The following is an 11,974-nucleotide window of genomic DNA, read 5'->3' as shown; positions in this document are numbered from 1 at the left end:
TATGTCCAACCAGCCAGCGGGGAGCAGTTCCCTTCTTCAACCCCCTCTACGTCCAACCAGCCAGCGGGGAGCAATTCTCTTCTTCAACCCCTCTATGTCCAACCAGCCAGCGGGGAGCAATTCCCTTCTTCAACCCCTCTATGTCCAACCAGCCAGCGGGGAGCAATTCTCTTCTTCAACCCCTCTATGTCCAACCAGCCAGCGGGGAGCAATTCCCTTCTTCAACCCCTCTATGTCCAACCAGCCAGCGGGGAGCAATTCCCTTCTTCAACCCCTCTATGTCCAACCAGCCAGCGGGGAGCAATTCCCTTCTTCAACCCCTCTATGTCCAACCAGCCAGCGGGGAGCAATTCTCTTCTTCAACCCCTCTATGTCCAACCAGCCAGCGGGGAGCAATTCCCTTCTTCAACCCCTCTATGTCCAACCAGCCAGCGGGGAGCAGATTGAGTGACAGGGATCAGAGTCTGCAGTGCAGGAAATGTGCCACCAAGGATGCCTTCATATACCCAGGCATTTATGTATATCCTGAAGTGGATTTTAGAAGTGGTTTTGGATGAAAAGACGGAATAAGTGCGATGGTATTGGATTAGTTTTTATGCACATGGAAGGAAGAGTGAAATATGTTATTTTGTAAGTTTAATGTCAGAGGTTTTCGTTTCTATGTATTCATCAATTTCTACATTTCAGAAGTTCCATTACTTAAAAATGTGTGCGTGTGCGTGTGCATGTGGGTGTGTGCATTGATCCTGTTGCATAATGTGGTGAACATGCATCTTTCTGATGTATTTCAAATAAAGAGCGCAGAGACAGGCCAAGTGATGTCTGAATGTCATGTTTACTGTAACGAACCAATGGCATTGGACTCATCAGGCCTGAGAACGACGGAACGCTGTCCTCACCTCCGTGACATCATAGACAACACAGCCAATTGCAGCCTAAAGAATCAGTTCATGTATTTAAATAAAGTGACATCACACACAGCATAACATCCCTACTCAAAGCCCCCAGCCCTCCCCCTGTATGTCCAGACCCGGAACACTTTCCTTTGTATTCGAACATTATTACATATAAAAAATTACAGATTTCTCCATGTCTTTATCCCAACCCTGTATTATTCTTTAAATACAAACATGAAAAAAAATCTGAAAGGAAATAGTAAAATGATTGAATGTCAAACCTAAAGAGTGGAAAGCAGCAAAGCACTTTGTATTTTCATTTCCTAATTCAGGACCGGCGTACTAACGTCAACTCGGTCTCTCATGTAGAGGGACTACTGGCCTAGCCCAATACACCTGCACCTTTGAAGGAAAACAAAATGAATATACCCACAGACTGGGCAGTGTTCCATGAATATGTCTATACACAAAGTGAACACCATCAACAGCCTACCTTAGCCTTGCTCTGCTTGGTGTTCTGTCTACGGTGCCCAGGGGTGGACAAACAGTGCAGCCAACATGGAATAGCTCTTAGCACATATCAAAGCACCAATATTTTAAGGGAAACATAAAATGGTAAAAAGAAGGTAAAACACAGATATGGGTGTTCTGTGCTGCTAAACAGTTGGAGGACAGTTATGTACATCTAAGTGAGCAGCTTTCATATAAACACCCTGGTTCTGACTGATTGATAGTTGTCCATATGATTGTGGTCAGGTACGGTAGCTACTAACTGCCTGTAATTGTAGCTTCTGGTTTGAGGCGAGTGCAGCTTGTAGCTTTGATTGTATCCAGCCAGCCTCGGATTCTCTGTGTACACTACATGGTTCTGTGAGACGATGTCTAACTAAGGTATCCAGATATATAATCTCCCTGCACCTCATAAGAAACTTTACTATTTCTTCTCCATTGTGTGTGTCTTTTTCTACACACTCTATCCATGTCCTTTCTCTGACTGGTGGCCAGACCTGTCTGCCTGCGTCTCTACCACATCATGCTTGTATATGTTCTCCATTCTCCTCATGCTGTGAAATCTATGGGTTGGCAGGTCAGGTTCCTGTACAACTGACACACAGGTCACCAAAGGTCAAGGGTCAAAGGGCAGCTAGATGACCCCAAAGAGAGAAGGTCACTGCCAGTGCCAGTTAGAACACATAGAAATGTTCAGATCTAAATAAAATGAAATAAAAACAAAAAATATGTACAATCAACAGAATAGTAAACAAAAACATCTACTTGTGTATTTTTGTTGCTAAAAGGTCAAACAACCTTTTCTTTCCCTTCTGTACAATAAGGTTCATGTCAAAAATGCAGATTCATCATGGGTTTTTTGCACTATTTTATCCTGCCAAATTAAATCAAATATATTGTGGCAGCCTGTAAGTTTTATCTTGAAGTTGCAATGTTGTCCCCCTTCCCCAAATAAGATAATGACATACAGGTACTTAAAGTACCCTTTTTCACAAAGGATGCACATACAGGTTAAAAAATACAAGCTTCTGTAGAAAGACAGCAAGTGCCTACACATGTATTTCAAACCAGCCATGAAGAGTATCCATTCCACAAGCAGAACATAGATACATGTCAGTATTTACTGCAAAGCAATAACAATGTTCCATAGTTTCTACGAGGGAACATTTAAGACATTATGCAGCTGCCCACCCCATCCAAGTTTGTTACAGTTCACTTTTTTTCATTCATTTATTTTCATTTTATTACACCAAGGCAGCAAAAGAAGAAGTTACTAAAACTGAAGACTTTTACAGTTACAGTGACAAAAACATTTTTAAAAGACCCACAATTTAAATTGTACTCCAAAATAAAAATAAAGAAAGAATAACTTTTTTTATATCTTTGTAAAATGCCCAGGCATTCTCCAATATTACAAATACTGGTATACTTTTACAGTAAACAAGAAAAATGTCATATATATTCATATATATTCATATATATATATATACTAAAACCCCGTCACCAAAAAACAATATACACATCGCCACCATGGCATTCAGGAGAAAATGTATAAGCAAACTTGAAGAAAAGAAATACTTGTTTAAAACACACATACACACAAATATTATTTTACCCTTGTACTTGTTTCAATACTGTAAACGTATTTTAAGACAGAGTGCACTAAATTCTTTTTTTGTTTCTGCAGTTCCTGATTTTTAGTCCAGTCTCTTCCTTGACTATTGTATGACATAACAATCCACTCTGGCCATGTTTCTAGGGATACAGTCTTGTCCTGATTTGAAGAATTTGATATATATCTATATAGGTTTATGCATTTCTATGTACATATGCATACATATATACAGACACATCAATGTTGTGCTGGGTACTCCTAACCTAAATGCAGCTTTGTTTTATTTTTATTAAGTACTATCTCTGATATTCTATTGAAATTTCATAAGCAAATTAGGAACTAAGTTGACACATAAATTTGATACATTGTTTTCATTTTGTTCAAATCCTTTGCTTCACAAAAGTGTTGCATTTGTCTTGAGAGACTGTGAATAGGAAGATCAGTATTCAAGGCACACTCATGTCAAATTGAATGGCAGTACAAAAAGTGTCCCAATAAATTAATTTTCATTTTTATAGTGCCAGTATTGGGAAAGCCAAGCTTATAGCAACGCTGGCACTTCAATATCAGCTGATCCCAAACTATAGAACCCTTCACCCAGGCCGAGTAAATCCAGTTACAGTCATTTCTTGCTCAGAAGCCGTACTTTCCATTTTCCATTTTCCATTTTCTTTTTCTTTTGTGTGTAAAAAAATGATTGACAAATCATAGTGCGGGTCAACTGCAAAGATATGTTTATGTTTTTCTCTTCTGTTTTTCTCAATGACAGATTTTTAACTCAATAAAACATTTTTGCTTGGATGTCAAAGGTCAACTTGAGGGGGTTTGAACAGGGGGGGTAGGACAGGGGTACATTATTCAAAATAACAAGGAGTGGTGATTTGGCCCAAGGTTGGTGCTTGCTGAAGACCGAAAAATCTTTCCTAAAAAGCTCACTCAGCTGTGCATTCTGTGTGTGTCAGAGTTGCTACTTCTTTCAGAATGCGTTCAACTACACATCACAGGGAGCCCTGAATGAGGAAAGAAAGAAAAAATTGTCTTACTGTTTGGGCACACGCTCAACAGAATTCTACAGACACTGTTTGTATCTATAACTGTGCAATTTACTGGTCTGCATATCACTAAGTAACTAACTGCCACTGGTTCTGTCTCGCAGCGGACAAGACCATTTTAACCAGAAGAAAAATACAACATCATAAACATTTTGACTATGGCACACTATACAATCTAACTTGTTATATATTATACAGGTATAAATTCATTTTGTCAAAATGTATAGATATTTATAGAAAAAAATGTATAGGGCAGTGATATCATAAAACATTGTTACTGAATGTATGTAGAGTTAATAATAATATAGAATTACATTTTAAGGTATGTAATTCTCATCTGGTTAAAGAGGTGGTGTCCGCTTTGGCTGTGACTATTGCCACCACCCTGCCCCTTCCTAATTCACCACCCAGCCCCTTCTTAAACCACCACCTAGCACTTTCTTAAACCACCACCCAGTCCCTTCCTAAACCAACATCCAGTCCCTTCCTAAACCACCACCCAGACCCTTCTTAAACCACCACCCAGCCCCTTCCTAATCCACCACCCAGCCCCTTCTTAAACCACCACCCAGCCCCTTCCTAAACCACCACCCAGACCCTTCTTAAACCACCACCCAGCCCCTTCCTAATCCACCACCCCGCCCCTTCTTAAACCACCACCCAGCCCCTTCCTAAACCACCACCCAGCCCCTTCTTAAACCACCACCTAGCACTTTCTTAAACCACCACCCAGTCCCTTCCTAAACCAACATCCAGTCCCTTCCTAAACCACCACCCAGACCCTTCCTAAACCAACATCCAGTCCCTTCCTAAACCACCACCCAGACCCTTCTTAAACCACCACCCAGCCCCTTCCTAATCCACCACCCAGCCCCTTCTTAAACCACCACCCAGCCCCTTCCTAAACCACCACCCAGACCCTTCTTAAACCACCACCCAGCCCCTTCCTAATCCACCACCCCGCCCCTTCTTAAACCACCACCCAGCCCCTTCCTAAACCACCACCCAGCCCCTTCTTAAACCACCACCCAGCCCCTTCCTAAACCACCACCCAGCCCCTTCCTATTACACCACCCAGCCCCTTCTTAAACCACCACCCAGCCCCTTCCTATTACACCACCCAGCCCCTTCTTAAACCACCACCCAGCCCCTTCCTAATCCACCACCCAGCCCCTTCCTAATCCACCGCCCAGCCCCTTCCTAATCCACCACCCAGCCCCTTCCTAATCCACCGCCCAGCCCCTTCCTAAACCACCACCCAGCCCCTTCCTAAACCACCACCTAGCCCCTTCCTAATCCACCACCCAGCCCCTTCCTAATCCACCGCCCAGCCCCTTCCTAATCCACCGCCCAGCCCCTTCCTAATTCACCACCCAGCCCCTTCTTAAACCACCACCTAGCACTTTCTTAAACCACCACCCAGTCCCTTCCTAAACCAACATCCAGTCCCTTCCTAAACCACCACCCAGACCCTTCTTAAACCACCACCCAGCCCCTTCCTAATCCACCACCCAGCCCCTTCTTAAACCACCACCCAGCCCCTTCCTAAACCACCACCCAGACCCTTCTTAAACCACCACCCAGCCCCTTCCTAATCCACCACCCCGCCCCTTCTTAAACCACCACCCAGCCCCTTCCTAAACCACCACCCAGCCCCTTCCTAATCCACCACCCAGCCCCTTCTTAAACCACCACCCAGCCCCTTCCTAAACCACCACCCAGCCCCTTCCTAATCCACCACCCAGCCCCTTCCTAATCCACCACCTAGCCCCTTCCTAATCCACCACCCCGCCCCTTCTTAAACCACCACCTAGCCCTTTCTTAAACCACCACCCAGCCCCTTCTTAAACCACCACCCAGCCCCTTCCTAATCCACCACCCAGCCCCTTCTTAAACCACCACCCAGCCCCTTCATAATCCACCACCCAGCCCCTTCCTAATCCACCACCCAGCCCCTTCTTAAACCACCACCCAGCCCCTTCCTAAACCACCACCCAGCCCCTTCTTAAACCACCACCCAGCCCCTTCCTAAACCACCACCCAGCCCCTTCCTATTACACCACCCAGCCCCTTCTTAAACCACCTCCTAGCCCCTTCTTAAACCACCACCCAGCCCCTTCCTAATCCACCACCCAGCCCCTTCCTAATCCACCACCCAGCTCCTTCCTAATCCACCACCCAGCCCCTTCTTAAACCACCACCCAGCTCCTTCCTAATCCACCACCCAGCCCCTTCCTAAACCACCACCCAGCCCCTTCCTAAACCACCACCTAGCCCCTTCCTAATCCACCGCCCAGCCCCTTCTTAAACCACCACCCAGCCCCTTCCTAAACCACCACCTAGCCCCTTCCTAATCCACCGCCCAGCCCCTTCCTAATCCACCGCCCAGCCCCTTCCTAATCCACCACCCAGCCCCTTCCTAACCCACCACCCAGCCCCTTCCTAAACCACCACCCAGCCCCTTCCTAATCCACCACCCAGCCCCTTCATAAACCACCACCCAGCCCCTTCCTAATCCACCGCCCAGCCCCTTCCTAACCCACCACCCAGCCCCTTCCTAAACCACCACCCAGCCCCTTCCTAATCCACCGCCCAGCCCCTTCCTAATCCACCGCCCAGCCCCTTCCTAATCCACCGCCCAGCCCCTTCCTAATCCACCGCCCAGCCCCTTCCTAATCCACCGCCCAGCCCCTTCCTAATCCACCGCCCAGCCCCTTCCTAACCCACCACCCAGCCCCTTCCTAAACCACCACCCAGCCCCTTCCTAATCCACCACCCAGCCCCTTCTTAAACCACCACCCAGCCCCTTCCTAATCCACCACCCAGCCCCTTCTTAAAATACCACCCAGACCCATCCTAATCCACCACCCAGCCCCTTCCTAATCCACCACCAGAGAAACATTAAATATGAATGGTGATCAAAACAGAAAGCAGAGTTTAAGGAGATACACCTTGCCTAAAGAATGTGTCAATACCTGGCAGTTTGAAATGACTGAGTAAGACTGAGGGTGATGAGACTGTCTGTAATGCTACTCTGTGCCCAGTGTCCGATAGGGAGTTTGTAATAGTGCTGAAAGATGTAATAGTCAGCTGGCAGAGGAGTGAGACACAGTGTGCATCAGAGACGAGGGACGGGGAATTGGGAGGAGAGTGTAATATATGCAATAATCTAAGGGCACGGGCGATTGTGTTAAACTCATCCGTGGAATGATAATGAAGAGGTGAATAACATCATGAAGAAGAGGGAAGAGAACCCTATAGCTCACCCTAAGATCTCCCTGCTCTCTCTGGCTATAAAGCTCCGCAGTTTAGCCCGACGGTTTAGCCATCCTACAACTGTGTGATAAAAGATAGAAAACATCAGTATGTGCATTGTCATAGCATTTCTGTTATGTTTAGTAGGATGGGTTAGGGTGAGTTTAGGAGGAGCTAGTTTAGATGCAGTGTGAGAATACTATGAGGGGATTCTAAAGAAATACACAATGTCCCTGTTTTTCTAGCGTTGTCTGTCAGGGGTGGGTACTAGGTACCAGTAAGCAGCTGCCTTTGTGATCATCTGTTTCTTCTTCTTCTTTATTTTTAATGGATGTATTTACTGGAGAGGAGGCAGGGTTTGTGAAACCTCCGGATCCTCTTTAGATTTACTGTCATAAATGACATTCAGTGCTACATATCCAATTAGATTAACATGTTAAAAGTCAGTTCATGCTACAATGCCAAAGGATTGTTGTCCGCAAATGTATATCCTATCATGTATAACAAACAAAAAATAGCTTTCTCAGTTATGGTTAAAACATTTTTTAAGATTAAATTCAGGCTTCTCTTCAGGAAATTACACGTGTAGTTTAAATATACAATTTTCTATAAGCAGTGGTCTAAAGATTATTTAAATGTATTATTTTTTCTGTCTGCTAAAAAAAAATCTCAGGATCTCCTCTGGGTTTAAAAAAATGAAATAAAATCCCAGCAATTAAAATAAAAAGTAAAACAAAATAAAATAGTACCTGCACATGCCAAAATATTACAAAATACAATAAATACAGAAATTATTGCACAGTTAAAGGCTCCAAAAATGGTATCATTTAATTAATCCTCTGATCAACCGTTATAAAGGATCATTAGCCAAATAAGGCAGTTTAGACCGGCTTTAATTGGTGCTGTTAATATCTGTTTGTTTGTTTAATTGTTTTTCTCAGTTAGCAGTTTCTTAGGCAAAAACATCAAATTAACCCAAAATGCGATATTTAAGAAAAAGAGTATCCAGCTACCCATTTTTGTATTTGTTTGTTTTTCAAGGTTGTGGCGAAAGAGGCAAAATAGGAAAATCTGGCTTAGCTTCTCTCGCTTCAATTTTGACCTCGTTGGTCATCAAATGTTCCCCATGCCACTTTTTCATGTGTTTCTCGAGAGTGCTGTACACACTGAAGGGCATTTGGCAAATGTCACAGCGGTACACTTCCTTACCCATCTGCCCGTGGGTCTTCATGTGGCGTGTGAGCTTGGAGCTCTGGGCGCAGGCATAGTTGCACAGCTCGCACTTGTAGGGCCTCTCTCCCGTGTGGCTGCGCCGGTGCACTGTCAAGTTGCTGCAGTTCTTGAACACCTTGCCGCAGTACTCGCAGGTGTCGCTCCGTCGGCTCTCCTTGGAGCCGGGCCGGCCGGATCCCATTCCCCCCAGGTGAGGGGTGCTGCCCCCGCTGGCTGTGCCGCTGCGCCCCGACAGGCCGCCATCCAGGAGGTCCCCAGGAGGCGTGGAGAAGCGCAGGCTGCCGTTCTCAGACGAGTGCTCAGAGGAGGTGCCGAAGGGAGATTGTCTGGAGTCGGTGAAGCCCAGGAAAGGGTCTTTGATGAAGTGTCGTGAGGCGGCGTAACCCACCAGCCACTGGGAGTAGACGTTCTCAGAAGGGATGATTGGTGCCGGGGGCATGTCCAGATCCTTCTCAATCTTGATCCTCTTGTTGGAAGAGTTGGACAGGCTAGGGCTGGTGATGGGTGTGGGCTTGCGGGGGAAAAGGCTTGAGAAAGAGTTGCCGGAGCCACAGTTCCTGCCGTTGACAGTGGGCCTCTGGTGATCCCTTTCCATCTGGTGGTGATGGTGCTCCCTCTCCATCTCTCCCACCACAGAGTCCTCATCCCCAGTGTCCCGCTGCCCGTCGGACCCCTTCTTAGAGAAGGGCATCCGATTTTTACGATTGTCGACTATCAAGTTATTGTACTGCTGTATAGTGCTCAGGCCCACATTCTCCACCATCTTACCCAGGGAGAGAGAGTTCTTCTCGTCTGGCGGCGGCTTGGAGCCGTTCTCACGGTTACGGTAGAACTCCATGTTGTCCATGCTGAAGTTTGACTCTGGCCTGCTCTCGTTCTCCATCTCCTCTTCATCCTCTTCCTCTTCCTCCTCTTCACCCTCCCCCCTGAAGTCTCCCTCTCTGTTCTTCATGCCTTCTCCGGTCACTTCGCTGGTGCCCGGCTCGGGGGAGCTGGTGGTGGAAAGCCCATCGTCAGACCTCCCTGTCATGGAGCCAGATTTGTGCATGTGTGTCTTCATGTGTCTCTTCAGCTTGCTGGCCTGGGAGCAGGCATGGTCGCATAGCTGACACTTATAGGGCTTCTCCCCGGTGTGGCTCCGCCGGTGGACCACCAGGTTGCTCTGGAACTTGAAGCTCTTCCCGCAAAACTCGCATGACTTGCTCTTGGCCTGTGTCTGGGGCGGGGTGGTGCTGTTGGGGGGCATGGCCGGCAGGGGCGGGGTGCTGAGAAAGGGTGACTTGGGGCTTGGCTGAAAGGGGTTGGGGTTGAGCAGGCGGTGCATAGGGTTGGCCCGGATGGGCGAAAGAGGAGGTGTGGCCACGTTATTGCTCCCCGCCAGCTCCCTGAGCCGCCTGGAGAAGTCCATGGATTGGGCCTCGATGGCCATGGGCGTCAGCCGCATCACCCTCTCAAAGGCACTGGGGTGCTGGGAGATGAGCCCCATTTCCTCGGCACTAAGGCGTTCCAGCCGGTGGGGGTCCAGGTGGTGGCGGGGTGAGGGGCTGACGAAGGGCGGCGTGTTGGGAAGGCCTCCGCGGTTCTCCATGAAGCCTGGTGGGGGCTCCCGGAGCAGGGGCCCAGTCATCCTCAACAGGTGGAAGGGGTTGTTCTCTCCCAGAAAGTTGGTGAGGGGGGACTGGGGGATGGAGTCCTGGCCCATGGGGGGCCCGGGGATGGTGATGCGGGGGGTGAGCGACGAGCTGGAGGGGTTGGACTCCAGGTAGATGCGGATGCCATGGCTGTTCTGGGCATGCTGCAGGAGGAACCAGGCACTGGGGAAGGGCTGCTTACACGTGGTGCAGATGTAGCTTGAAGGCTCGTCCCTGCCTCCTGCAACACAGGAGAAACACATACAAGAAAGAAAATCATTAAAACATGTTCTTCAAAAGAAAATATTGTTGAATGAATTCAATGACAGTAACTTCACATCTATCTGAGGAATAATATTGAGATTTTCAATGGAGTGTTTAGTGGTATTCGGTAGTCAGTAAAAATACAACCAGTTTGATGTTTCTGTATGGTGTAGCTGGTGACTCTGTTTGTATTTCTGTTATCATATTTCCTTACAATAAACCTATTTCTTACGTATGGGGAGTTAACCAACTGAAACACACCTGGATATCTGACAGCTGTGTTATCACCCGGTCATGTGTTGATTTATACAACGAGAGGAACTTTGCAGAGAGAGAGCCATCAGACAGACTTTTGTTATCCACTTCATATTTGCCTAATACCTCCAGTAGATGAAATAGTCTTTACACATCATGTTGTCACATAACAGGGACATACTTATCAGGCTTTTGACAAGTGCATTTCCATAGTCACTGTGGATTGGCCGACGCGGTGGGACCACTGTACACACCAGTTTAAGTGCTCTTTAATCTCTCCTACTTACAAATCTCAAAATGATCACACCATGCAAGTGTGTTTTGGTGTGTGTGTGCGTGCGTGCGTGCGTGCGTGCGTGCATGCGTGCGTGTGTGTGTGCGTGTGTGTGTGTGTCTTTAAAACACACGTAGCCCTCCAAGCAGAGGGACTTTAATCATCACAGAGACGGCAAAGTAATATGGCTCTATGCTGAGAAAGTACAACTTAAAGATTTAAGGAACTCTCATCACTTTCTAACAAATAAAGGCATCGTGCCTCGAGGGAACAAATAAAAAAAAAGAGAGGAAAGAGGAGAGGAAAATAAAGATGGTGGAGTATTAAGATAAATGACTGCTAATAAATAGGGAGAACGCGGATGGAGAGATTGAAACGGAGCAGTAAATTATTACTGGTCTTGGGGTTGCTATTTGGTATTTAACTGACATCCACTGGGTGCTTTGTGTCATTCTAGACACACAAATTCAATACATTAGAGCTGAAAACACTTCAGAGCGTTTGAGAAAATATAGGGTAAAGTTTTTTAGTGTTTAAAGGTCTCCTTCGTAAAAGAGGTCTTCTGACCTCAACAAGACTTCCTGTATAAATAAAGGTTGAGTACAATACAAAAAATAACAAGACATGTATAACTTCTTTTCTCTGTGTGTGGTTGTTCAACTTTGCAAATGAGGAGGCACTTAATGACTCACCACACACATTTAGACGGCGGGATCAAATATTGACTTGTAAATCTCCAAAGTAAGGTTTGGCAATATGTACATTGTTACCTCATGCCAATAAAGGAAATTGAATTGAATTGAAAGAGAGCGACAGACAGACACAGACAGACAGACAGACAGACAGACAGACAGGACACAGACAGACACAGACAGGACACAGACAGACACAGACAGGACACAGACAGACAGACAGGACACAGACAGACAGACAGACAGACAGACAGACAGACAGACAGACAGACAGGACACAGACAGACACAGAGAGAG

General features: G+C 46.5%; 1 protein-coding gene across 2 annotated transcripts; it reads right to left on the bottom strand.

Moving 5' to 3' along the window:
- Positions 1-816: 816 nt before the first annotated feature.
- On the bottom strand, positions 817-10,470 carry LOC129812831 (B-cell lymphoma/leukemia 11B-like). Of its 2 annotated transcripts, XM_055864739.1 has the most exons (3): positions 8,538-10,470; positions 7,340-7,409; positions 817-4,031 (listed from the first exon to the last, which is right to left on the bottom strand). In XM_055864739.1, exons 1-3 carry the CDS (start codon positions 10,453-10,455, stop codon positions 4,013-4,015), a joined length of 2,007 nt encoding a protein of 668 aa, XP_055720714.1. In that variant the 5' UTR covers positions 10,456-10,470; the 3' UTR covers positions 817-4,012. The 2 variants fall into 2 exon arrangements, with proteins under 2 accessions (XP_055720714.1, XP_055720715.1); XM_055864740.1 differs by lacking the exon at positions 7,340-7,409.
- Between the last annotated feature and the right edge of the window lie 1,504 nt (positions 10,471-11,974).

This window comes from Salvelinus fontinalis, chromosome 16 (assembly GCF_029448725.1).
Source record: "Salvelinus fontinalis isolate EN_2023a chromosome 16, ASM2944872v1, whole genome shotgun sequence".
NCBI classification, from domain to species: domain Eukaryota; kingdom Metazoa; phylum Chordata; class Actinopteri; order Salmoniformes; family Salmonidae; genus Salvelinus; species Salvelinus fontinalis.
The sequence above is the reverse complement of the archived record's forward strand: the minus strand, read 5'-3'. Positions and strand labels throughout refer to the sequence as shown.

What these genes read in the sequence shown, in the direction of transcription:
- LOC129812831 (XM_055864739.1), bottom strand. Translation starts at nt 10,455, where the DNA reads ATGTGTTTCTCCTGTGTTGCAGGAGGCAGGGACGAGCCTTCAAGCTAC. An exon ending in GAAGACCCACGGGCAGATGG is followed by an intron (nt 7,410 to 8,537) that starts GTAAGGAAGTGT and finishes TTTATCACACAG; the next exon opens with TTGTAGGATGGCTAAACCGT.